This window comes from Rhinichthys klamathensis, unplaced genomic scaffold (genome assembly GCF_029890125.1).
Source record: "Rhinichthys klamathensis goyatoka isolate OS25496 unplaced genomic scaffold, OSU_Roscu_1.1 h1tg000289l_1, whole genome shotgun sequence".
In the NCBI taxonomy this organism is placed as follows: Eukaryota; Metazoa; Chordata; class Actinopteri; order Cypriniformes; family Leuciscidae; genus Rhinichthys; species Rhinichthys klamathensis.
In genome coordinates, this window is record NW_026606808.1 from 2035835 (window position 1) to 2063829 (window position 27995).

At 39.6% G+C, this 27995-nt stretch overlaps 1 protein-coding gene across 13 annotated transcripts; it reads left to right on the top strand.

Moving 5' to 3' along the window:
- Window positions 1-27692, top strand: abi3bpb (ABI family, member 3 (NESH) binding protein b). Of its 13 annotated transcripts, none has more exons than XM_056269698.1 (22): window positions 1-252; window positions 5790-5965; window positions 8105-8173; window positions 8357-8489; window positions 9725-9906; window positions 9999-10051; window positions 10922-10955; window positions 11724-11795; window positions 11990-12064; window positions 13836-14036; window positions 15377-15547; window positions 16089-16154; window positions 20220-20288; window positions 20478-20591; window positions 20743-20832; window positions 20960-21169; window positions 21953-22058; window positions 22665-22744; window positions 24373-24402; window positions 25014-25172; window positions 25265-25387; window positions 26322-27692. In XM_056269698.1, the coding sequence occupies exons 1-22, from the start codon at window positions 158-160 to the stop codon at window positions 26435-26437; spliced, it is 2424 nt and encodes an 807-aa protein (XP_056125673.1). In that variant the 5' UTR covers window positions 1-157; the 3' UTR covers window positions 26438-27692. The 13 variants fall into 13 exon arrangements, with proteins under 13 accessions (XP_056125673.1, XP_056125674.1, XP_056125675.1 ...); XM_056269699.1 differs by having other exon boundaries at window positions 2-252; window positions 20481-20591; XM_056269700.1 differs by lacking the exon at window positions 16089-16154 and having other exon boundaries at window positions 2-252.
- The last annotated feature ends 303 nt before the right edge of the window (window positions 27693-27995 follow it).

Consider the following 27995-nt stretch of genomic DNA (forward strand, 5'->3'; position numbering starts at 1 on the left):
TATACATCCTAGAGGACTCCTCGCACTGTCTATCACTCAGCAGAGGCACACAGTGAGCTCAAGAAGTCCTGACCTGACACCAACTCAAGCAGAAGAACCAGCAGCAACTGTCTTAGAGAAATCCGGCAGCATCCCTTCTCGACTGGAGCAGAGCACCATGGCAGGCAGCACTGTCCTTCACTTGGGCTTCCTTCTGACGCTTGCAGGAATTCTCCTCCTCGCATGCAGCTCCGCGCAAAGAGTCAGAGGCAAGTTCAGCACCACGGTGCCGCATGCTTGCAGAACAGGGGCACTCGTGTTTTATTTTGTGTGATGCACCTGTTTGTGTTTGAGAATGCCATGCATTTATGCAGTAGTTCTCGTATAATTAGGATTGTAATAGTTAAAGACTTTTTTATTGGAGTTGCAGGTGTTGAGCTTTAACTATAGGACAAATTTCATTATCATTAACCTGTTGCATTTGCATTACAAGTTGCCTTGGACTGGCCATCAATTTTAATTTTCATAAATTTTTAAGAACATGCAATAAATCTTGCACTTGCAGGTGCATTTGGGCATGCATGAGCAGAACTGAGTGTGTATTATGGGAGTTATATGCAGCAGTCAGTCTCGCATGATTATAGATGGGGCGAAGCCAAACTCTGCAAAAGCGAGAGAGAAAAAAAAAGGATAACTGGAGCCTGAAAGGTGCTGGAAAATTAGACACGTGCAATCTGTCTGCCATTGTCCAGCGTCCAACTTGAGAAACCAGCCAGGCACTTAGATTTTCTGTCTTTGCTGGTTGTGAAACGACATTTAATTTTGATAGACTCAAATTTTAAACAATAGAGTGATAATGGTTACCTCATGGTGTATGCAGCTGGCCAAAATCACAGTTTATATTGTGCATGTATGTGTGTATGTATATATTCCATGAAGGTGTTTGATTGTGTGTGTTCTAGTCTAGTGCATTTGTGAATTGCACCTTGGCATCCTGTTCAAAGTGCATTTGTGTATGTGTCAAAATATCTTCTAACACCATCCTTCTTAGTGCTAGAGTTGTACGTGCATATGTGGCGTGTTTCTGTGCAAGATCTCATGCCCCCAGCATCCCTGTGTGCTCAGATTAGCTATGGCATTAGTAATACAAGCTCTCGGTTCACTATCAGCGCTCGTTCATCAGCTATTAAAAATCACCTCCATCTCCGGAGGGGAAGAATGTCTGCGCTGGCTCAATGCCCTTTCTCTTGTACTGAGCTTCATTCATCACAGCTAGTTAATCAGCCCAGCAGCGTTCTGTGTTTATACTTTGTTGGCTAACTTCGTTTCCTTATGGATGTTGACTGGACAAAAAGACAGTTTAAATTACTGGGTGGGGATGAGTTCAACAAGAGTGAAGACATATTGAAAATATCTCATTCTTGCTGAAAAGAAACACACTTATCTGACTTATCTGGTGTGGTTTGCTGGTTTTAGAGTGGTTTTGGGCACTTTTCAGCTCGTTTTGCTTGGAGACCACTTCTGTGAAACAGCTGTATACCAGCTTGGTCAAGTCAGGAGACCAGCTAAACCAGGTAGGACAAGATTGGCCAGACTGGAAGACCAGCTAGACCAGGTCGGACAAGCTTGGGGTAGACCAGGGGTAGGCAAGTTCGGTCCTAGAGAGCCGCTGTCCTACAGATTTTGGCTCCAACCCTGAAAAAAACCCCTCACCTGCCTATAGCCTTAGTAATCCCGAAGACATTGATTATCTTGTTCAGGTGTGTTTGATTAGGGTTGGAGCTAAACTATGCAGGACAGCGGCTCTCTAGGACCAAACTTGCCATCTTAACCATCTTAAACCAGCAAACCATCTTAGTCTGGTTTAAGTTTTTTCAGCATGAATGATGAATTGATAATTGACGCCTTAAAAGGAAACAGCAGTCTGAGCTGTCTGCATGTTCGCTCGACTTAGACATAGCTTCTACTTGTTACTGTACTTCGAGTTGCTGTGGGGCAAAGACAGCTTAACAACACATGTGCAGGCAGCTGTACTGTAAAAGCAAGCCATAGAGGTTCACAATGCACCCTGGGAACTGCAACCCAATGTTATTTGGGGAAACAAACATTGAATTTTGAAATGAGCATGTGTTTAGGAGTGGTGATAGCAATCAAGGGTTGTCTGTATGCCACTAATACTGGTTGTTAATATCAAAATGTCTCTAGATGAATAACTCCGAAAAGTCAGAACAAGACAGAGTGGATGAAAGGATTTGGGGGGTGAAGGGGAGATTGGAACAGCTGTTGAGTGCAGAGATCAGGACTGTTGTAAATGTGCCTGAAAGACGAATGATTTGCTGATGTATGGGAAAACATTAGATTTACGTTCCCTCCGCGCCCTCAGGTGATTTGCTTCTTCTGAAGTTTAGTGCCATTTTTAAATCATCTTCTTGGATATTTGGGTCATGTTTGTCCTTTAATGGGGTGCAAAAGAGCCTGGAGTTCTGCAGAAGGACCAGATTTCTAAATTTTCCATGAAAAGTGCTGACTTAAAGAAATAGTTCACCCAAAAATGAATTTGCTTACTCTCATGTCGTTCCATTGCATGACTTTTTCGTCTGCAAATGAAGAATGTTTCAACAGTTTTTGTCTATGCAATGACAAAACATTGTATAGACAAAAAAAGAAAGTCATACAGATTTGATTTGGAGGACATGAGGGTGAGTAAATAATGACAGAATTTTCTTTTTTTCTTTGTGGTGAACTAACCATTTGGTGGTCATTCATTGTAAAGCCAAATATCAGTTTTAGTTTTCTTGAATTTGCTTATTTAAAGTCTTGAACAGAAGGGGGAAAAACAACTGAAATCGTTTGAGATTGATTTGATAAATTGGACTGATTTTGAATGCAGACTTGGCAAGTAACTTGTGTAGCATGGCTTCAGTCCAGGAGGAATTCTGTAAATCAAACTGACCCTTCTAGAAATCAGTGTGTTTGTAAATTATGTTTTAAGTGGAACAAGTGCCAGACGTCCAATAATAAAACTGGACCGTATTCATGCATAAAGCTAAAAACGAACCGTATCTGACAGAACACAGCTTGGGGCTGGTCTTTGGCTGATCAGTCTGAACCTGGAAATCATTCAACATCTGAGCCAGGAAAGAGCATGCATGATTATGCTTGTCAGTGGTGTCAAATGAGATATACCTTCCCCCTATGCTTCCCCTCCATATCTGTGCTATTCGCCCACCCTCTGCGTCTCTGGCTTTTTAAGGTACAACATCAAATCTTTGTATTGAAAAACATATGAAAGAATCAATCCAAGTGACTGGAACCAAAATTTCAATTGAACTTTGGTGCAAAAAATACCAATTACTCAATGATAATTTTGTTAACTTCGCAAAGTGAAGTGCACAACATGACTTGGCTAAAAACATATTATTAGTCAAGTAATTGAATCCATTAGGAATGGGAAATGTTTTGGCTTGTTCATTTTGTAATAAGAATGTGTTTCAGATTCTGAGGCTTTCAAAATGATTCATGATTTGACCAGCATGGTTCCCCTGAAAAATGTGATTGTGTTTTTCCTTGACCGTAGAGGTTAAACCATTGTCCAGCCCTTCTCCACTGGTATGGTAAAACTCTTGTAACTGCAAATCGACATTTTACGATTCTTGTCAGATGTAAAGCTATTACATTTTGGGAACGGAAAATCCCTCAGCTACGGCTTTTAAAACCTCTGTGGTGACAAGCTGGTGTGAACAGATAAACCAACAACACCACTCAACCGCAAGTGTCCAGTCTGTCTGTGACTCAGAGCCTTGGCCCCAGTCTAAAGCTACATTGACACAATTTAGCAACTGAAAAAGACATCTGATAAAGAAACAAGACTGTGCCTGCCTTTTAATTATAGTTTATCAAAGTGATACGGTACATTTTTGTAAAGTAAAGAACACCTAAAGAAGAGTTCATCTTAAAGTTCTCTCCGCTGAGGAGTTTATTTTACAATGATCCCAGTGATTCAGAAGTGTGTATTTTTCCCTTGTACAAATTCAGCAGCTTCCCTGACCACACACACTTCCTCTCTTCTGTTTGTTTAACTGATTTCTAAAGATTAAGAAGACGAGTTACTGAATCATGTTGTAGATGTTCCACCTTTCTGCTTGTGGGATCTGAAAGGTGTCTTCTTAGACAGTTTGGAAAGACAAAAATCTTGCAATGAAAACAAATCTTCATGCAGCTTATTTCCAAACAAAATCAGGTCATAGTGATTCACATCCAAAAATTGCTTAAAAAAAAAAAGTATCATAAAAGTGGTCCATCAGATTCATGTACTATAAGTCTTCTGAAGTCATACAATAGCTTTATGTCAGGAAATCCCAAATTTAAGTAATTATTTACTGAAAATCTTCCCCTCTGGTGAGCAGTTAACTTTAGAACGATAGTAACTGAATCAATGAGTTGAAGTCAAGTAATTAATATTATTTCATTTAGACTGCTCTTTTCAATGTAGCCTACTGTTTATCCATTTCACAAGCCGAACTGACTGATTCATTCGTGAATGGATAAACTAGATCATTCAAAAGAATAGGCTCAAAGTAAATATTCTTTCACTGATCCAGTTTTTGCTTTCAACTCATTGAATCAATGATCTAATTACAGCAGTTCTTAACAGCTTAATAAAGAGGAAGATAATCCATGAATAATGACTTAACTTTCTCACACAAAGCTGTCATATGATTTAAGGAAACTTGGTGTAATGCTGTTCACTATTATATGAACCTCTTTTATGGTGCTTTTTTGGTGGTCACTATGAAATGTCGCTGTGAAGATTTTTCAGAATTTTAAATATTTTGATCTACAGACATCAAATGATTTTGGAGTGACATAATGACAGAATTTTCATTTTTGGGGTGAACTGTCCCTTTAATGAGCCTGATTAATGAGATCTCCAGTTAAGTTTGGTGCTTCATTGTGATTGACAGATTGGGGCGATGAGCTTGACCTGCCAAGCTTGCAATTACTTATAAAGTTAAATACACACATCACTTTCCAAAGGCCGAGACCAACCAGCTTAAATCAGTTTAAGGAGGACTTTTCGTGGCCTCTTTAACTCAGCGTAATCGTTAAACAGTTCTGATTGATGGGAAAAAGGTGGAAGCGGAAAAATCTCAACCCAGCCTGGTGGCTTATTGGATTTAGAATGGGCCTGAAACTGACTCGAAACATTTTCCATGCTGAAAATTATCCAATGAAATGGCAGTGAAAGATGACGCTGGTATAAAAGGAGAAAATTTATAATGAATTGCTTGGCGCAGGTATGAAAATATAATGATCAAATCACTTTAAATGTGTGTCAGTGTCATATTCTGAAACTGTACAAAGCCTCATAATTCTGGTAAATATAATGCTGCGTAACTGGGGCGGAATATTGGAGGTCCATATGCTACTGTGCTTTGAGTGAAGCGATGAGGAGCTCAACTGTGAAAGCAATTGTCCTTGATTTACCTCGACGAATATTTTCATGGCACACACTTTTGCACTCCTCAAAAGTGCACTCCTTCGCCCCCCTTTGGCCACATAAATCAGTAAACCCCATAAATTCACAAATCCCATCCAACACATGGGAAACATAATGTCTTACTCTTTACTCTTTAAGTAATTAATCATTTATTCATTGCAGTGTTCTGAAAGTCACTATTTCTGTGCAATTCCTTTTTCCTGCCATTGAATGTCAAACAAAGAAACACAGAGTGTTTGAAGAGTTGCAGCACTGTTTCTCAAGCCAATTAAAATTATTACAAACACTGCTTTTTCCTCCGCACAGTAAGAAGACAGAATATGAAGGTTCGGATCAACGCCACTGGGGATACCATAGTTTTGAAGTTTGTTCGTCCCAACCCTGACATCAAACTTGAGGGCTACATCTTAGGCTATGGTTCCAGCATGTTCTCCAAACAGTTCATCCAACTTCCAGAAAACGGGGAACCCTATGAGACCGAGATTGGTGAGTTAGAGTATAACCACACTCAGCTGTTATTTCGCTCAAGAGCCTGAAGGAAGCCCACAAAACAATCACTAATGTTGTTTTGTGGGTTAGCATGGGACTGGAGGAGTAACCACAAATGGTTGATTCCTTAACCCAACAAAACCACCGTCTTGATTTGCACACCTGTGTTTACGCCAACTCTTCCATTATTTGAAAGCATAAACTGTAATTAAACCCAAAATGAATGCTATTTGTTAAAGCTTTGGTAACCACAGCATTTGTCAACACACAAAAAGCCACAGATCACGTTTGACAAGGTAAAAAGGTCGCATATTACTCGCAGTAAGACTAACCGCAATAATTTTTTGTCTGTAAAATAACTTCCTGTGTTGTCCATTCATCATCATTCTCCCAGGAGCTACAATCCCAGAGTTCATTTTGTGTAGGTTTGGGCCAGGGGTCAGAGGGACCCTAAAGCCAATGTAAGTTTTTACTAAATGGGTTCATGCCAGATGCTTCATTTTGCTTCTGCAGGTAGAGTTCAGTTGCTTGTGGATTTATTGATAACATATTGGTCATCGGACAGTTTTTTGATATTGCATCTTTGATATAGGGCCCAAGCCCTAATAATATTTTTTCCTCAGAATTTGACTTTATAACTCGCAATTGCGAGTTAATATCTCACAGTTAGAATTGCAAGATATAAACTTGAAATTGCAAGAAGAAAGTCAAAATTGTGAGTGAAAAAGACAGAATTGCTATCAAATCTCACAATTCTGACTTATTTTCTCAATTGTGAGATTATATCCCACAATTCTGACTTTATAACTCGTAATTGCGAGTTTATTATCTCGCAATTGTGAGAAAAAAAGTCAGAATTGTGAGATAAGTCACAATTATCCATAATATTCCATGGTAGAAACAAGCTTCCATATCAGCCCTAACATGAAAATAATTATCTGCTCATCAGTGTCGGCCAGAATTTTAACATCCTTGAAAATCCAATTCTGGGCACTAGTGTTGATGACAAACAACATGTTATTTAAGACTGTAGTGGACAAGATCTCAAGAGTCAACCTCCAAGTCAAAGCCTTTGAAGTTCTCCACAATGAAAAGCACTGACGCAAGCAGAACAAAATTATACATCAATGCTTATACCCTTATCCAGAAGCTTGCAAACAAAGAATTGTTTGTTCCAAAAGGAAGGGCCTCTGAGTTTTTGGCTTCTTTACCTATGCAATTCAGCATAGGAACACACAGTCACATCATTATTCAATATTGGCCACAGACGGAGGGATCATTGCTCTTGAATTTACAGTGTGTGCTGAGATTTCAATATGATACACGTGCACAACAGATGGCCGAAAGGCAAAAGCAGTTATTGGCGTCTTCCCAACCTGACATGCCACATGCACATGCACTCATAAATGTCCAGATTGTTGTGGACTTTGGAACTGGCACATTTTGTATCCCCCTAATGGGCTTCTTCTTTTTTTCTTCTGTCTAAATGAGTTTTCCTGTGTACATATTCATAACTGTTAGAAAGGCATAAATAACAAACTTATCACCCCAACAAATCAAATTTTGGCAAATGTGCTGTTTAATTCGGTTACATTGGAAACACAGATGTTTAGCAAACCATTGTCATCACAGTCCTATAAACTGTGTGAAAAGCTTCACATTACTCAGCTCGAGACTTTGTACTAAATAAACGTCCACCAGAATCTTTTGGAATTGTGCCAGTGACAAATAACAGTGTACAAGATAAAGAAAAGGATGAAGTGGATGAGTTCTTAGTACTAAATACCGTTTTAAACACAATATTGAATTTAATGTGTTGTGTGGTCATCTGGTGTAACAAACAATTATTTTGAAAAAATATATTTTCAAATATATATTTTTTTAAGTAAAATGTATTTTTTTTTACAACCTAATCAACCTTGTCATGTCATAAAAAGGTAAATTTATCAAATTTTATGAGACTTAACCTTGACACACAGGGGTCCTCCTTTTGTTGACTCCTATACATTTCTTGTCTTGCTTATTTCGTTGATGTTGTCCGGAAGTTCATGAAAGGGACTTGCATTGCACCATGAAATTGCCCTTTTTATGGTTTTCTTTGAACTCCTAAATAACGTGAGATGCTTGCTTTCACAGATGCTGAGCCCAAGTATCTGGTGGCTGTTCAGCCCATCCCAACCAATGATGTGAAGAAGCATTGCACAGGTAGCATGCATTTTAAAAAAGTATTGGCAATCGAAAAAACCGAAACAGTCCATGACAGGATATGTTTAGTGGAAAATATGCAACAGATGTGCTATTGAACCAGTGGGAATGTTTGAAAACCTTCACTTAGCATTAGCTAGAAAACACATTCCACTGCTAAATTGGATTACCGGTTTGTAACAGGTAAGGTGAACCTGGACAAACCTCTTCACCTGGTGATCGATTCTGTCACGCCGACATCTGTGCTACTATCCTGGGGAACCTACTTAAAGACACCCTACGAGGGAAACATCATGAACGACTGCTTGGAGGACGGGTGAGTTACACTCACAACATCTGGATTTTACTTTTTCCTCCACCAACATGTTCCATATGAGTGTCCCAAATCCCTGAGGAAGACTTAATTTACTCCACTTCATATTTAGGGGCCATTTAACCTGAAAAACATGGGGGGAAAAGATAATGAAATATCATGGCACCCTGTCTCCAGTATTTAGGGGTCCCGTCTTCAGAAGCGTTGCAGCGCAGTGCAGGTTTTTATGCAATGCTCTCATTGCACTGACAGGATACTGGATTTATGTTGCAACCGAGAGAGCCATTCAATGAGTGTGATGTTTTTCTATGCAGAGGGGAAAAAAATGTGTGGGATATGGATCCCTGCCACTGCAGGTGTAGTGTGTGTCTACATGTTTAAATGCTTTTTGAGGATACAGGCACTGTTGGGACGCACTGACATGCTCTCAGCCTCCCTAAATCGCTCTGGGTTTCATATAGAGAAATATGTGCGCTTTCCCCCCCCCCTCTGTTAAGGGGAGACTTTTGGAAAGGCCATTGGAAATGTTGACCTGGACCAAAACAGTTGGGAGCTAAAGACGTGTACCAGTGCTCTTTATAAACCTAACATCAGCTCCTTTGTTTAATGTCTGACAACTGCTATGGTGACAGAAAACCAGTTTACTAAGTATTAGGGGTGTCAACATTAATACGTTAACTCATGCTATTAATTTAAAATCCTTAACAAAATCCTCCGAAATTTCTATTCAAACCCTTTAACCTGATTTCACTTCTCTGTTTGCGATCAGATCACTTTTAAACTGTTAAACTCTGGGACCGTTTTCAGTCCAATTATCGAATAAGTGAATCATTCAAACAATCAGACCAAAACAGCGCTGATAAAGAAAAACAGGCTGATTACATCAGAGATGACGGAGAGGATAGACTCACGTTGCATTTTCAAGGAATTATTCATTCCAGTGTGTGTTCACTTTAAAACTCTGTCATATTCTGTGATTGTTCCGCGAAAATACAGTTTTGTGAGAATCACCCTTGAATCTGATGGTTTACTTTGCTATCAAATGCTGACAAAATTAACGTCTTGAACAAGATAAATGGTGTATGCTTAATTTCACAATAAGTGTGCGGTTAAAATAATCTATTGACAGCCCTACTAATCTATTAACAGCCCTACTACATATGATTGATTATGACTAGCCAAAAAGGTGTACAAATGATTCGTGAGCCTTTTAGACAACCAATGTGTCTTTGAACCAGGCATTACACCATCCGCTATAGAGAAAGGAACAGGAAGTGGATCTACCAAACCTGCCCCACCTCTGATACAGTAATCGACAACCTCAAGCCCAACACACCCTATGAATTTGGCGTCCGATCCAACAAAGACGACCGTAGTGGAATGTGGAGCAAGCCAGTGATCCACAACACCAACATGGGAGGTGACAGATACCCTAAACATCCATTCAAGGTTTTGTCTGAGAAGCTGAAAGATGATCAAGTCTAACTTGCATTGCCACTGTTTTGTTTTCAGACAAAAACTTCCAGATAACCTACAAGCCGAACAGACCCCTTGTCAATACCTTGGTATGTAGTGTTGTTTCATAACAAAATTTTTATATAGTGTAAAGGACTGTCAACCTAATGACTTTAACAGGCAAAACCACATGCCATGCACAACTTTAAGAGTTTGTGTGATGTCTCCATTATTTAATTCAAACCATGTTCACAAAAAGGCATTTGGCATTGGCAAAAGGCATTGGTGCAAAAAAACAAAACAGCAGTCTCAAAATAAATCCAACCATAATATCATAGAGATTTTAGGGGTGGAAACTGTTTGATTTAAGTAAAGAGTAACCAACAGGTGAAGCCATTAATGCCCTGATAACCACCCAAAACACCATCACAACCACATTACAACCCCTTGGTACCACCTCGTAAAATGTAAATATTTTAAAATAAGCAACTAATATAAAGCTAGCACTATTATCTATTATCTTACTTTTTGACCTTTTCTCTTCCATCCCTGCTGAAAAAAAGCAGTTTAAACAAGCCTGGTTTGCGTGTCTAAGCTTGCTTAAGATGGTTAGCTGGTCTCCCACCATGCTTTGGCAAGATTGCCTTTCTTAGTTTGTTGTGCTTTTCTGGTCTATTTATGAACTGTCATGGACGCAAAGAACTGTGCCTGCGAGCAAACTCTTTCTCACATATTCTCAACCTCTTAAGTCAAGAATCCAGTTGTTGTATGTGTGTAAAGTACTCAATCTTCTCGGCAGAGGCAAGAAATAATACATGCCTGTCAGGGCATTTCAGGAACACTTTAGACACGGTAGAGAGACCCTGATTGTAGAGTTCTTTTACATGATATGAAGACAGAACGCTGTTCTGTGTTCTTTCACTCTACACTTCATTTTTAAAGAGGGTAGAAAAAAAATGTGTGTAACCCTCTTTTTACAGGCTGGACCTCACAGCAGTCTGTTCCCTCGACATGGTAAGACCATCAACTACTACTTTTAAGAATTGCCCCTTTTGTAGTAAAGAAAACAAGAGAATTCTGTCATCATTTACTCACCCTAATCTCATTTCAAACCCGTATGACTTACTTTCTTCCGTGGATCACAAAAGAATGCACACTGTTCTTTTCCATATAATAAAAGCATATAATGATGGGCTGTCGAACTTTAAAAACAAAGCACCCTTTATTAAATATCAAGAAAAGTAGTTTGGGGGCACTTTTAGTATTCAGGTGGCTTTGTGTGGGTAACAAACTGAAATTTAGGTGAACTGTGGGATTTCTGTTGTTCTGATGGCAACAGTCTGCCATTAGTCGAACAAACAGATAGCTCCGCCCCAAACTCACACCATTGGTTGAGGCAGTGTTGCCATGCTGGGTTGGTCGGAATCCTCACACAAACAAAGCAATGTTTTGATAGCAAAGTGACAATGTTTACTCCTTGGGAAATAATCTACCAAAAGGCTTATTTGTAACTTATAATTGTCTCTGATTATTAAGCTGAACTTTTGGGGGGTTTTAAAGGTGCTTTTTGTCATTTTAAATCTTGATAGCCCTTTTTATAGCTTGACAAATCCTGGTCAATGTATGCTGGATGATTACTTGCAAGTAAGTAAGAGTAAATCATGACAGATTGTTTCAGTCCATGTGCAAAATGGGTCAAACTACATTCAGTACTGTTCTTCTTTTTCCTATCTGTTTGAAAGTGTTTTGTGTTGGTTTCCTGCTTCACAATCTTCTTTCTAGGTATCCCCAACATAAGCCAGCCAGGATCGCCCAAAAACACAGGCGTTAATGGAGGTCCCAAGACATCTTTTGGTAATTTTCCCTCACTCTTTCTGTTTGCACTCTTCTTTCATACAGGGTTTTATTGCAGTCAATCGAAGTCATGCTCACAGTAAAGACATTTAATACTCTCTCCCTCTCAAGAGCCTTGTTGGGGATGCCTGCTCACTTTTTCTCTCTTATTTTTTTTTTTTTCCATTTACGAAACATTGCATTATTTCCCACAGCTCCACCAATGGGTCAGCAAGGAACTGTGGCTGCTCCAAGAGCCAATGAGCCAAAATGGCCTCAGCTCCCATTGGGTAACCAAGAGAATTTTGTTTTGAAGTTTTGCTTATGAGCAGTCAGTTGGTAATCGCTTTGCTGGGTGTGGGCGGGGATTAAAGACATCCGCTGTAATGATTGGCTGCATGCTGGCATGCCTTGTAAGAACGCTGAGTTAGAAAGTCCCGATCCTGCCGTGATGAGGATTCCTGACCGGTCGCCTCCACAGTGAGGAGGAAGTGTGAGTGTAAGTTTTCCAGAAGGGTGCTGTGCAGCGAAAACCCCTCTGAGGTCACGCATGGTCACGCATTGGCGCGGTATCTGTAGGCCTGCTCACGCTCCACCCATCAGCACCAGTCAGATTCTGTGTCCACCAATCAGCTCTCTTTCTGTCACGCTCATCTCTACCCATTCAGTCCCCTATCATTTCATCACCTGTCAATCACATCATAACTGTTAAAATGTTTGGTTTCCTCAGTCCTCCATCTGTTGTATTACTGTGGCCATAAATGGCACTCTTATGTCTTTATTTCTGCCATTCTTTTTCTTTGTTCTTCTGTGTCACTGAATATTTCCCATAATGTTAATACTGAATGTTTCCAAACGGAACCCAATAAGTGATAAACACCTCAAACTACCCCACAATTATTAATTAATAAAATAATTGTATATATAGTAGTAAATTTAACATCAAATGATGGCACAATTAAATCTTATTCCACTAAATAAAAATGATATGTAATTTATATGTTACATTTTTAATTATATGTATTGAACATGGTAACCACAATTGTGTACCATGGTATCATCGTATAATCATCACTTTACCATGGTATTGGCAGAGTAAGGTCATATTATCATGATATCAAAATTTGAGTAGTCAATAAATTCCAGCGTGTCAGTCACCACTCATGTACCAAATTGAATCAGTACGCTATTACAATACTGTACAAAGACTGGTATCATATTTGTTTTTACTACATAGTACATAGAACCTATTACATAGGTTCACTCTTCATCCTATTTTTCTGAACCTCATCTTGTTTTTTCATCTTCCATCTCTTTATCTGATTTTCTTAACCCTTTCATTCTTTTTCAGAGTTTTTAGCATCTTGATCTGCTGGCCTTCGTTCAGTCTGCATGAAGTCACTGCATGCAGAGAAAGAATCAGTCCCATGTTATTAGTTCTAGCAGGGAAAGGCAGAAATCTGGGAGTCCAACCTCCTTTCCTGTCTTCCTCTGTCTCTGAACTCTGGATAAGATAACATTACATCTCTCTGTGTTTTTCCACTTGGAGCCAAACTGATTATGAGACCAAAGTCAACAAGTTCATTCTCAACCCCCTTGACAAAACTGTCAAGACAAGTGCTCAACGTCGATAACAGGCACTTAAGCATCCGTACCATCACAACTCGATTGGATGGAACTGAGAAACTCTTACAAACAAGCTTAATATCGATGCAATGCAAACAACTTCCAAACATTCTTAAAAACATTAATCTAAAGTCCACCCTAATCATCCTCTAATCAATGGTCTCAACAGTCAGTCCTACTGGAAAAATCCAGGTAAAACCAGTTCAAGGTGGTCCAAACAGCTTGTACAGGCTGGTCTAGATGGATTATCAGTTGTCCTACCACCTGGTGGGGCCTCGTAGGTTACCCTGGATTAAGCTGCTAGAACACTGGTTAAGCTGGTTAGCTGGTTAATCATGATCCGTCTTCGACTGGTTGACCAACTAGACCATCTTGAGCTGGAATGACTTGGTTTTTCCAGCATGGAGGGCTCATCTGCTCCTTTCTCTTAAACAGATTCAAACAGCCATGTTAGAAATGACTCCTCTCAGCTGGTGGAGGTCCCTCCTGTCCTTCCCCAACACCCACCCACTAAACCCTCCCGTCCTTCAGTCACCCCTACCCCCAATTCATTACCCAGCAGTACCCGGACACCCCTACACGGACACCCTCAAACCAGGGCACCTAGTGCCACTCAGATGCCACATAGTTCCTCTGGTAATTCCTATGTTTCCTTCTTATTTTTTTAAGTTGACGGTTGACAGGTAATGAGAAAATAACATTGTGTTAGCGATTCACTATTTACCACACAGATATTTGGGTATTGTGCCATTTGCCGTTCAACCTTTGGCTACACGTTCTACCACTGCAAACGTAGTCTAAACACCAGAATATCAGACTTCAAAGCTTTATTCAATTCATTCTCCTCTTTTTTCGGGCGGTTTTGGAGAAAAGTGATACGCAGGAAATTAATGGATGTTCAAACCACGTTTCAATCAAACGCAGTCATTCGGTAACTTCAGCCACAAACAGACATTATTTCACACTCCGGCTCAATGGATTACAGGAAGAGCTGTCTCTAGTCAGTGTGAGCGAGACGGCCAGTAAAAACAGTAAGAACCGGTTACATCAGTTCATATAATCCTCTCATTTATTTGCTCTGTCAGGCAAGCTATCACAACTGTCCCATCGGTGTATATCATGTCTGTGTTATTGTCTGAAGTCACAGCTTTCCTGTATCCTCCCCTACACATGTTTTGTCTTCACAGGAATGCACTGCTGCACTTTAATGCAACCACCAACACATCAGATTTAGCCTTACTGTAGTCAGAACAATGACATTATTATTGTTAAATTCACACATCATCCAGTTTTATCTTAAACAATGTAGTAAGCTGCCAACAAAGACAGCAAACGCATTGTAAGTGTTACAAAATGTACAAAACATGCTAGCATACATCCTATGTGGAAAACATATAACTATGCAAATCAAGTGATAGTAGGAATGGTATAATTAGGTATTATTATTTAAGTAAAATAAATTAAAACTTAAATATAATTATATTACTCTATATTTTTATGTTTATTGAAATGTTGCACTGTTAGCTTAGCAACATGCTAGCATGAGACTATTGAAATCAATTTTAGGTCGGGTCTCTATTGTACTTTGCGTGTGAAACGTTATTTGTATGATGTGCAAAGTTGTTACCGATGGAAAGTGTTCCAAATCAGAAGGTAATTTCAGTTAGGATGCTAGGCTAGCAAGGCAGATCACTTGTTTTGGAACAGAGTTCGTGTCATTTTCCTTTTGGTGAAAGAATGTACTATACAGTTTAATTTAGCATTTGAAGATCAGAATCAACACTTAGAAAACTTAAATCCCTTGATGGTATGTTGAAACACAACTAGCTAACTTTGACATCTCTCATCAGCCCACAGATAGAAAAACTTTTTAACACATAGCAGTGTTACATAATTGTACAGTATCTGCCCCAGCATGCACTTTACTTCCTAGAGCCGACAAGGCATAACAAAAGCTGCTGTTGTTTTTTATCTAGGTAAGAGCATCCGGAGAGACTCCATCTCTTCTCTTCCATCCAAACCCATCGATTCAGTCCTAACAGTGACCACCAGGAACCAGACGTCACTGAGCAGAAACCCTTTCTCTCTCTCTAATGGCATGAGACATTCTTCCCCCAGGCCTGGCGACTCCTCCAGAAGATATGGGGGTAAAAGACATTACTCTTACCCCTCTTACGCTAGTCTTTTTTCTTTACTCTTATTTGTGTTTTCTCTTCTGCTTTTCTTTTTTATTATTTTTACATAACTTAAGAAACAACAAAAAAATAGTTAAGAAAAAAATAATATTACTTAAGAAAATGATTTTCTTTTATTTTGCTCTGCATTCTCCCCTGTCAGCACAATGCCATTTGCTTGCAGTTCTCTTGGGGCATTTTATCTTCAAGAGCTCAATTTTTTCCTTTGAAACATGTGGTGTGTGTGCAAACCAGCCATCATACTCTGTCACACCTGACAGTTTTACTGTCAGCAAAGTATGTGTGATTTAGCCCGATGGGCACGCAGACCGCCAGCATTTGCACTAATCTGATCTTGAAAGGCCTCTTTTCCCCTCAGGCAGTTGAGCGGCCGCCTATAACTCTCTATGTAAACTTCAGTTTTCTTCAGCTGCAGTGCATCTCAGCAAAAACAACATGATGCTACCTTATTCTTCCTTTTCTCCATAACATCCACTCTTTTCCCCTCCAACAGTTAACGGTGAACACCATAAGGGACTTTCTCTCCCCAAACACGTCATGTGGTCCAGACCAAGAATGGGTAAACAGAGCCAACTCGTCCTGTTTGTGTGTTAGCCATCATTAACCTGCAGAAACATTGTTTGTGACGCAGCCCATATGCCCATGTTGGTGTCCTTCCCATCCATAATCTCCTGTAAACTCGTGTCTGTCCATTCATCCATCTACTCATTCACCAGTCAACCCATTTGCTCGCAAATCTGCCTGTTGTCTTCAACGTTTGTTGTCGTTTTGCAAGCTTCTGCAGATCCCATGCTGCGCGAGCTTTGTGGTGTAATTGTCAAAGCTTTTCCCCAGATTGGTTTCTTTCATTTCTAAACCATCATGGTGCTGTAGGACATTTATTTTCAAGAGAAAAACATGTCTTTTGGAGGACACAGAAACCCACCGCAATGTCCTAAACTGTCTCGTAACATTCTGTGGCTCTTTTATTTGTGCATTTCAGCAATAATGTTTGAAACTCCCTTCTGCAGAGGACTGTTGCTGCTTCTGGTTAAAGTTCATTGTGTGCATGACTACTTGCATGCTTTATTGTAGTCACGTGCTTCCATGTGGTATGAGGTCTTTTTCAATATGCCATATTGTTTATCTGTGTAGCAAAAACAAAAAAGGCTGAAAGATGACAAAATTTTAGGATTTATCCACAACCTATTAATTCACATTACTGTTATTTTCAACACAAATGCCAAAATTCAAGGGGACCTTACTAAGAATTGCTTTAGCGCAATGAAGTGAACTAGTTGACTTCATACAAATCAGGTAACAGCACAATAATGGCGCTTTTCCACTACACAGTACCAGCTCGCCTCGGCTCGGCTCGACTCGACTCGCCTTTGTTTGGTTTTCCACTGTGTAAAAGTTGTACCTGTACCTGCTTTCGGGTACTTTTTTTCGTACCACCTCCGGCGAGGTTCTAAGCGAGCTGAGGCGAGCTAAGCCGATACTAAAATGTGACGTGAAAACAATGCCGACTGCTGATTGGTCACAGAGAATCTGCGTCATCATTGCACGCGCCAGATGGAGTATCCAGAATAACCCCGCCATTTTTAAATAGTTTGGCCAGAGATAGTTACTAAACTTACTACTATTATTATGGCAACTCGGAAGAATACGCCGTGGTCAAACGAGACATTCCTTTGTTTGGTTGCCGAAGAGAGGATCCAGCGAGAGCTTGATGGGGCAACGAGGAACGAAATGCGTCGCTATGACGACCGGGTACTATTTGTGGCGGTACTTTCTGCAATGGAAAACGGAGCGAAAAGCGAGCCGAGTCGAGGCGAGCCAAGGCGAGTCGAGTCGAGTCGAGCTGGTACTGGTAATGGAAAAGCGCCATAACAGACACAAAATATGCGGTGAACTCAATTCACACACACAGTGTATCGGTTCTGACTAGACTTGGTGTTGGAAGACGCAGCAGACTTCTGTAATACGGTGTACTTTCCAAGACTATGCAGTATGACTCCACCACTGCGATATTTAAATTCCCAAAAGTATGTACGACTACACTAAATGTTTGGATATTTGCCTGTTCTCTTCCCTATTATTTGATAATTTGATGACAAACAAAACAATCCCATGAAGGTCTGCAAAGTGATGTCACATTGTATAGCTTGTGCAAAGACAGTGGAATACAACAAAACGGATCATTTAAATTAGCACAGTTTGTTGGTATGACCAAAAGCCAGAGATCTGTGGAGATTTGCTTGACAGTGACTGCCTGAAATGTTCTAACCACTGTCATGATACCACAAGAGTTTTAGATCACCCAAAACATTGGGTATCACCACCGAAAACCTCAGCTACCTCTCTGGAAATTGCTTTCCCTCTGTAAAAGTATGACATCTGTTGGTCTTTAGTTTTATTTTCAGCAAAGCTTGGCTTTTTCACCACCCAGCTTTCGTACCACACGGTTTAGTGAGATGAGCTCTGTTTGATTGCCCTGTGATGAACTGAGGGTTTCACAACTGGTGCTTTGGATGTAAATTGAATCAGTTTGCTTTTGACTGTACTCCAAGATGGCACTGAGAACTGAAGGCTTAAAAGGTGGATGAAGTGCCAATGGTTAGACTTCATCCATGCAATGAGAAAGAAAACAAGCAATTTTCTCTCATTTCCAATTAACTTTGAGTTTGAGCAATTTGCTGCTCCCATTTAGCAAAGCATCCAAATTGCAGGTTCTCAAAAGTAAACAATCATAGTCAGTTTGATTATTTAGAGTATGAGATACTCTAGTTTCCATAGATCAAGGATTTGAAAATCACTGTTTTCATATTAGGAGATTTCTTGTCCTTTCCATTTTCAAATAGGTTTATTGGATTTATTTCTCTTTCCTTTTTATCAAGATGCCAATGTCTTATTAGCTGAAAGCAGTCGACGCCGATAGCCTCATGGGCCAGCCCAGTCTCACACCCAAGGCGTCAACTAACTGACGCTTTAGACCATGTTTGGCCATGCGTCAATATGCCGACACACAGGGTACCCCTTGAGCGTCAATATGAGACGCGGCTCCTAGTGGTCTAATCCTAACCCTACCCCAGACCTAAACCTACCCATAACAGAAGCGTCATCTAACTGACGCTAAAGGGTGCGCGGCATTTGATGACGCCCGAGGATGAGCGTCTCATATTGACGTTTGGGGGGTGGTGTGTGCGTCGGCATGTTGACGCATGGTCAGAAGCGTCAGTTAGATGACGCCTTGGGATGAGACTGTGTTGCATGGGCAGTGCGCCGACATATAGCGCTGTTGCGCTTCGGCCAACCCAAGTTCGAGTACCGGCTCGCAGATCTTTCCTGATCCTGTCCCCCTCTCTCTCCCTCTCTCCCACTTTGCGTCCTGTCTGCAACTGTCCTATCATACTAAAGGCAAAAACGCAAAATATAAATCTTTAAAAGCTGAAAGCAGGGAAAAAAATCACCTAAAATCAAAGAGGTGTCAAACCCATTTAACCCCAAAAAATGTTAAGAAAGGGACATGTTTGCATTAAACTTGTATTGCCTTTTGCTTTGCCGAAAAAGTAGCTAAACCAAGTTGAGGCTGGTAGTGATGTGTTCCACTGTTTTTCATGAGAATTAAATCTTAAATTAAGATTTAACTTAAGTTAAATATTAGGAATATTAGGAAGATGTGTGAATAGCATGAGCAGGATTATAATGATACTTATGCATTTTATTTATAGGCGCATTTCAAAACAATCAAGGACATCTTACAACTTGATGACAGTCACGAAATACAAGAAAGCAATACAATCAAAGCAACATCACCATTAAGATAATCCATAAATTAAAATTAATCAGGAAAAGCTCATTTAAAAAGATGGGAGTTTTAAGACATGGTTTAAAATTCATGAAAATCACTTTCAAATACAAATTGCGGAAGAGAGTTCCAGAGACAAGGAGCAGCACAGCTGAACGCTCTGGATCCCATAGTGGTTAAACGAACAGCTGGTTAACAAGGGGAACAGATGAGGAAGATCTAAGAGTGCGGGTGAGAGTATAAATGTGAAGCAAGTCAGAGAGATATGAGGGTACAAGATTGTGCAGAGCTTTAAAAGTGAAAAGCTGAATCTCTTACTCTACACAATATTTAACAGGAAGCCAGTGTAATTGATAAAGCACAGAGAGAGGAAGAGGTTCAAGTAATTATGCAGGCGGCTGAGTTTTGGACCAACTATGGAGAAGATTTAGATGTAACCCAAATAGGAGAGAGTTACAGTAATCAACATGTGAAGTAACTAGATCACGTACAAGAATAGCTGTGGTAGTGGGTGTATTTAGCTTGAGAAAACTGCAGGAGAACAGGGATTAGATCTCATCTAAACAGTTCAAGAGGGAAGAAGAACAAAGAGTAGAATTAGGCTAGGAGTGTCATCCACATAGCAGTGGAAATTAATACCTAATATCCTAAAAATATGACCAAGAGGTAAAAGGTAGATAATAAGTGGGTTGTGTGGCAAATAGATGGAAGGGCTACTTCTGACCTCTTACTGCTGTGTTTTTGGTGCCATTTTTGACTCACCGCATCCTTATTTGTTCATTTATTACTGGAAAAGGGAGAGGAAACTTGATTCTTTCACTTCCATCATTGCAGGTTCTCCAGCAGCACGCCTTCCTATTCTACCAAAAAAGCCTAATCTTGTGGGCAAGCCTGAAGGATTAGGTGGGTAAAAAGTTAATTGAACTTAAAAGTACAACCAAAAAGGAGCGAAAAATTGACCCTTAGACTACAAAAAAAAAAAAAAAAAAAAAAAAACTTTTACAGGCTTTTCTGCCAGTTAACACTGAACAACTTAGTTAGATGTTATTTTTAAAACATTTAATGTATTCACTCACTCATTAATGTACACAGGAGACAAGATAACAGACCTGAATCCGGACAAAGCTTCTATCTTGAAACCCAAGCTGCCACCTGTTACAGCAAAACCATCCAAACCAAAGACAACATCTGCTCCTGCAGTGACAGGTTTGTCTTCAGAGGTTTTTTTATAATATTCTTCAATATTCTGCAGAAGGTTAGACATTTTTTTAATACATTTTCACGATACCCTGATGGTAACAATCTGTTAACTATTGGTTTGAAATTATTGACACTGTTCATATTTTAGGTGTCCTAGCACCCCGATTTGAGACCTGGGAGAACTCTTCTGTATTCAGCTCTGTTCCTGCTTCTAAAGTTGATGCCTTGGGCAAAGAACGCTACATTGGTAATGATACTTTCTTAATCACTGTAGACGTGCATGCCAAAAACTCTGAATGATGCGAATTTGAGTTTCAGAGCCAAAGCAAAGAAGATAAGTGTCTGAACTTAAACACAAATGTGTTGTTGTCCAGCTCCACATGTGGTCTATAAGACAGATAAGAAGCCAGATGAGCCCTGCTCCATCACCACCTCTCTGAGTTACTTCCCTCAGGAGGAGGGTGGAGAACAAAATGTCACCAACCCTCCAAGAACAGCCCCATCCAATCTCACTGTTGTAACCGTGGAAGGATGCCCCTCCTTCATTATTCTCGACTGGGAGAAAACCGATAATGAAACAACAGGTATGACAGAGGGATGGATTATCAAAGGAAACCCATAGTCTAATGTCTATTGGGTTATGCCCATTTGTATCTGAGGAATTGAATGTGTAATATATTGTGGTGTTAGAATAGAATTTGACCTTGTCTTTGATGGATCAATGTCAACAGTTAGGGTATGACTCAAACACTAACCCATGATTTTGATTGATCAAACACAAACCCTCTACTTTCATTTGTCAAGTTTGATGAGTCAAAGCTTAACTAACACTAACCTAACTGAAAACGTTGATTCGTAAAACACAAACCCTTTACTTTGATTGGTCAACTTTGGTGAGTCAAAAACTAACCCATGACTTATAAGTCAGACCCTAGCATTGACTGTGATTAGTCAAACAAACACTAACCATTGACTGAGTAAAACACTAAACTTCGAATTGAATCAGTCAAACACTAACCCTCGAATTTGATCAGTCAAATACTAACTCTCGAATTTGATCAGTCAAACACTAACCCTCGACATTGATCAGTCAAACACTGACCCTCGAATTTGATCAGTCAAACATTAACCCTTAAATTTGATATATAAAACACTAACCCTTGACCTTGATCTATAAAACACCAACCCTTGACTTTAATGGGTCAAACACTAAACTTCGGCTTTGATTGGTAAAACACTAACCCTCAACTTCGATTGGTCAAACACTGTCAACTTTGAACTGTCAGAAACTAACTCTCGACTTTGGTGTAACCAAACTGTGACCAGTCATTCCCTTACCCATTTCCTTGTCATTTGACTTTTCACAGAATATGAGGTTATCTCAACAACTAAAGGTCCTGATGGTGAACAGGTTTCTATTCTGACCACCAACCAGACTCATACGGCTGTGGAGAACCTCAAACCAGAGAGCAGGTACAGTCTCAATGCAGAATGCCAACCTCTCTATTTAAGGCACTCTGCTGAATTTGATAGATGTATTTTAGTTGATGTGGGTGTCAAATACCAGGGGTGTTAAGACTTGCACGCATCCTGAGGTCTGGACAAGGTGTTGAATGTGTGCGCTCTGGTCTGGCTGTAGGGGAGCCGTCATGCTTGCTAGCTTTTTAATGAGGCTGAATATAGGCTCAAGATCTGGTGACACAATATAAACCAGGGCTTCCTATGGACTGCTTCTCAAGGCACGTGGGCCTTGGTTATGTCTCTACATCACACATGGAGGATCCATTAAAAGGGGGGCACAGGATTTGAGTCCTCAGTCTCTGCAGAATAAATATATCAAGTGTCAGGGCTCAGAAGACGGGAAATAAGAACCTCATTTTACTCGGAATTTGACAACAGCCCACCAGGATTCCAATACAGAAGTCCATTTTAATAATTTTGGATTAAGCAGACTCAGAAGCACTGTCAGAACACTGTCAGAAGCATAACATTAGATCTGAAATGAATATACTTAATGGTTTTATGAGGATCAAAGCAGAAACGTAATGTCCCATCACCTCTGTGTTTCTTACCTTACAGTTATGAATTCAAGGTGAAGCCCAAGAATGAGCTTGGTGAAGGGCCACCCAGCGAACCAGTGTCTTTCAACACAGAGTCTGGTAATGTGTTTTCTCTTAATTCTTAATTAAAAACATTTTAACAAAATATACTCACTGCTTATTTGAACAACTTTTGTACCCCAAATTGATTTAATTTGACCCTTTAAAGACAAGGCAAGCTTAGTTCCGGATGTAAAACTTAATGTGGAGGAACTTCCTGGAAAACTTAATGACTTTTCTGAATTAATCATTCATGATATTTAAAAAAATAATAATAATATATATACTTTTTACTAGGTATGTCCCGATCAAGTTTTATTTTACTTATTTTATTACCACCAATCTGAATGCCAAGCTTTCAGTCTATCAAATAAAAAAAAATTGCCTAATCAGCCCCGATGCCGATACTTGAGATTGACTCGGAACATCCCTCCATTTTATATTAAAAAAGTAGATTTAAAAACTTAAAATGTGAACATTTAATAATACATTATTCAAGGTGTAAGGACAAATCTTGTTGTTGTTGTTTTTTAACTTGATGGTTACATTACATTTTGTGGGGTAATTACATTTTCGTTCTTATAAATGGTATAAAAGTTGTTTTAAAACCATATAAAACCACAAATACAAAAAGTCAATTTTTTGGCACATGTTTTAAACTAGGAGAAAAAAATATATATTTTTCCTTATCTTTATTGTGGACACACAGACCCTTATAACATTTATTTCCAAAGAGAATTTTGATCTTATCTTGTCTATTCGTATGCATAATTTAATGTGAAATGGATGTCCTAGAGCTATCTGGATGTGTGTTCATTTCGGTAATAGTTTAACCATGAGTCGTCGTATTCTAACCAAATCCCAGTATTAAAATAAAATATGTTTTTAAAGTCATACATTAGGCATACAATGCAAATATCCTCAGAGGAGCGCTACAAATTGCTTTTCCATGGCTTGTGCAAGTCAGCCAATATTTGTGACCTCTCCTTTATCTCTTAGAGATACAGTATATGTAATGAGGTGCTTGTCGTTAACATAATGACTCCAGCATGTCCCCACACTGTCGTAACGTTTGGCCCCATCACTGCCTGCTGATGCACCCCTGGAGTGTTGTCACACATCCAACCTTTCCCTGTCTTACAAGCTCACTAACAACATATCATAAATAAGGAACAAATAAAGACCCATATCATCCACATGTTTTATGGGAGGAGGCTTTAGTTTTAAACCTCGTCTGGCCTGCATAAAGAAAGTCTAGCAACAAAATGGAAAGCAGGGCAAAGGCAACTAGGAAGGAAAGAGAGTCCATATGTGCGATGACGGGAAAGAAATAGAGGAAAACTGAATGATGAGATTTTACCGCCAAAGCCCCTGAGGCTTAGTCTCTACCCTATAGCTTTGGCAGATCCAGCAGGTTAGTTCATGCCAGCTGATCTCTCTTCATAAGGGAGATTCAAAATCCGCTGGAAAAGCACAGTATTTTCTGCTTGTTGGAATTTATTGTACTTTTGTTTTTTTGCTCAAGGCACTCTGCCCACCCATGGATAGCCAATGCAGAGTTGGCCGATTTGTGTCTGTAACTTTCCTGCGGGCTACAGATCATTTTGATCGTCTCTATGACCAGGTGGCTGTAAAACAAAACCATAATTTCTGATTTCTCCTCATTTGAGCCTTGTTTTCTCTTGCAGCGGATCCGCGAGTGAGCGAGAACGTCTCAGGTACGTGTTTCTGCTTTGCACCCTATTTCTCTCAGGTGACAAATTCCTATCTGTTGAATAAATGGATAATGTAATGAGCAGTCCTAGTAGAGGAAAGAAAACGAACGAGTAAAGGAGCTGTGGAGACTTCCTATGAGTTCACTTCTTCCATACCAAGATTTCAGCCAGATAAAACATTTACTCAAGAGTGGCAAATGGATAACACCATCCTCTTCCATCCCTGTTCTCAAATAAGGGCCTTGGTTGCCTTCTTGCACTCAGTGAGTTGCAAGAATGGGCCAATTTGATATTCATCTCCCTCGATTTCTTCCTGTGTATTGTCTATTCCACACGAAATTGAGTGTAATGAACAATGGATATAGTGAGCGAAGTCAGACAAGGTTATGACAGGAGCCAATGGAAACACAGACTAATGGAGCAGCCCCTCTGCTCTTAGTGTCCAGCAAGCCTTTTCTAACACGTGTATAAACAAAAACGGGGTCTGTACTCCAGTAATCTTTTCAAAAGACCACTGAAAGAAACATTGTTTTGCTCGATCTGTGCCAAAACATAATATCTGGCCTTGTCAGTTCGTAAAATAACATCTTGGGGTTTCTCGGCATGCTTTTCAGGTAAAGATGCCATTTGGACCCAGTTCCCCTTCAAAACCGACTCCTACTCCGAGTGCAACGGGAAGCAGTATGTGAAGAGGACATGGTACCGCAAATTTGTTGGCATCCAACTCTGCAACTCCCTTCGGTACAAGATCTACCTGAGCGACTCCCTCAATGGTCAGTCTTCTGAAAACTGATCCATACATTGGGTTCATTTTATGTGGGAATAGATTATAAATTAGCAGCTCTTTTCTTCCCTGTTCCTTTAGGTAAATTCTACAATATTGGAGACCAGACGGGTCACGGTGAAGACCACTGCCAGTTTGTGGACTCATTCCTGGATGGCAGAACGGGAACTCAGCTTCCTGCAGACCAGCTACCATCAAGGCCAGGTATTTGAACTGCAAGAAACCACTGATATAATGTTACTGAGCTTTTAATTAATTTTTTTTATTTACTCACCTTTTTGAAGTTGCAAACCCAGAATGAAGCTTTCTTTTAAAACCGGTTGATCCAGTTCACAAAACTCTTCTGAATGATTAGTTGTGAAATTGTATTGAGCCGCTTCTGAACTCACTGAATCAATGATCCATTCGCAGCAGTTAACAGCTCTAGAAGGAAGATCATCAGTGAAAATGAATTCATTTTGGCTATTCACACAAATCTATTGTATGACTTCTGAAAACTTAATATACAGTAATAGATTTATACAGTATAGATATTGATATACAAGTCATATAAACCACTTTTATTAAACTCATACCTTTGCATCCTTCTTGAAGCTTGAAATCTTCAGTCCCCATGCAGACTTTTGCTGCGTCAACACGATGTCGTAATAAACATAATAATGAGACTCGGAATTATGTATTTCTATGACACTAACACTATCAAACGGCAAACACGATTTCAAACATGAGGGTAAGTTAACTATGGCTGCGTCTAAAATCTCTTGAGTAGGTACTTATTTTGAATAAGTAATTACTTCACGACCGCTAAAAAAGTATGTTCTCTATAGTATGAATGTAATCCGGACGTACGACATTTGTCATGTTACCCTTATCAAGTGACCTACTAGCGTTAGTCACTTCACGTCCACTCATAAACTTCTCCCGTGGCCTCATGGGATAGTAAAGTGTCCATTATATGCACACTTCAGAATCTAGAAGTTGGTCATCCGGATACTTTTTGCCTACTCTTTTATGAGTACTGTGAATTCGGACATACTTCATTTGTCACATACTGTTTTTCGCCTACTAAATAGTAAGGAACTATGCAAGTTCGGATGCAACCAATTACTTGGCTCATGCTTTTCTTGATGTTTTTCAGGTTTCTACAGAGCAATGAGACAAGAGCCAGTCCACTTCGGCCAAATAGGTGGAAACTCTCACATCACCTACATTGCATGGTACGAGTGCGGTACGCCAATCCCAGGGAAATGGTAGGACCGGAGCAAGTGTCCAGACGGAACCCTGAAGAGCAACTCTCATTGGTTGGGGTCGGTGCCTGCTAATGTCACAGGACAGCAGTTTTTTTTTTTTACTTTTCCCCCCCACCCCACACCAATGATGGTGAGTTCGGTCACTCCTCAGCCTACATCACCGAAAGTTCGTACCATGTATAATAGTGTACAGGATCAAAGAGTCAGGGAATACTTTTGAGGGCATTTGTGACATGTAATAGCAAAACAATGCCTCATCTTTTTATTTATCGTACAGTAACTAGAACAAAGGTAAAAAAATAAATAAAAAAAATAGTTCATTATGAGAAAAACAACGGATACATTGAAGTGATGAACATAAAAAAAGAAAGGTAAAAAATACTTGTTTAAATATTGGGAAGCTGGCTCCCTGAAACTATTTTGATATTCTGTGTAATATTATTTATCAAAGTTTGTGGTTTCTTCACTGGCTTTCTTCCAGTGAGAAAGGGCCAGGCTTTTATTAAGTGCTTTTAAGACAGCCTGGGCTTTTGTCTACCACCAGAGGCAGCTGTATTAGTTTAGGTCTCTGTTATGTCAGATTATATGTATAGCTGGGACTCTTCGCTATGTTGCTTTTACAAACACATTGTACTGGCTCAACAAGTCAGCTTACCCACACTAGAATAGAAAGAATGGACTCAAGACGACAACACGTCTATGTTTACAATGGGTTGGGATGAACATAATCATTTTCTTTACATGCGCACACACATCTACACACACAAAACATGCAAATTCTCATTCACTCAGATGCTTTGTACCATGGCTGTTGTCTTCCCATGTATGTCCTGGTATATTTGATGGTTCGTAAGGATGACCTTACTCTTGCAATTTGCACAGCACAAATGTATTTATATGTATATGGAGAGAGTATTTTTTCAGGAAACCTATGAGAGAATTAAAGACCTTTCCCCTCAAGCTTGTGAAACACGATACAAGTTTTTAAAAATAATTCTCGCTTTTTTTGAGCGTTAACCCCCTGAATACATTCAAGGAGTCTTGAAGATCTTAATACTTCAAGGAGAGCTTGTCTGGGTCCCATATTTTGTACAGTTATGTCCCTGCCAATCCCTTGGCAGAGTTTCTCTGGCTTATCCGTATTTTCATGGAATATGTTTGTAAGATGAAACTGTTGTTTGTTGTTGTTGTTCTGGATTTGTTTTCTTCTGTATGTATTTTACAATAATAAAAACCAGAAGTTTTGTTTCTTTTTTTAATCCTCTGTGTCCCGTCTCTGTTGTTGCACTATTGTTTAATGGATTTCTAGAGAATACAATGAAACGCAGTCTCTCAGGTGGGTCTGTTAACACTTGGGTCTCTTTGACCCTTGGGAATTTGAACACCATTAAACTCTTCTCAACTTGCCCCATCTCACCAACCCAAATTATAAAAATAAACATCAATACATGCTTTACTGCATTACTATACTTTTCCAGAGCTAGAAAAAGAGAGGAGTTTACCCTGCCAAACCCAATACAGGGACATTCTCTGAAAACCACAAAGCTAGAGAGGAAAAAAAA

Coding starts and splice junctions, on each gene's coding strand:
- abi3bpb (XM_056269698.1), top strand. CDS start 158: ATGGCAGGCAGCACTGTCCTTCACTTGGGCTTCCTTCTGACGCTTGCA. Junction 9,907..9,998: donor CCACAACACCAACATGGGAG/GTGACAGATACC, acceptor TTTTGTTTTCAG/ACAAAAACTTCCAGATAACC. Junction 22,059..22,664: donor AACCTCAAACCAGAGAGCAG/GTACAGTCTCAA, acceptor CTTACCTTACAG/TTATGAATTCAAGGTGAAGC.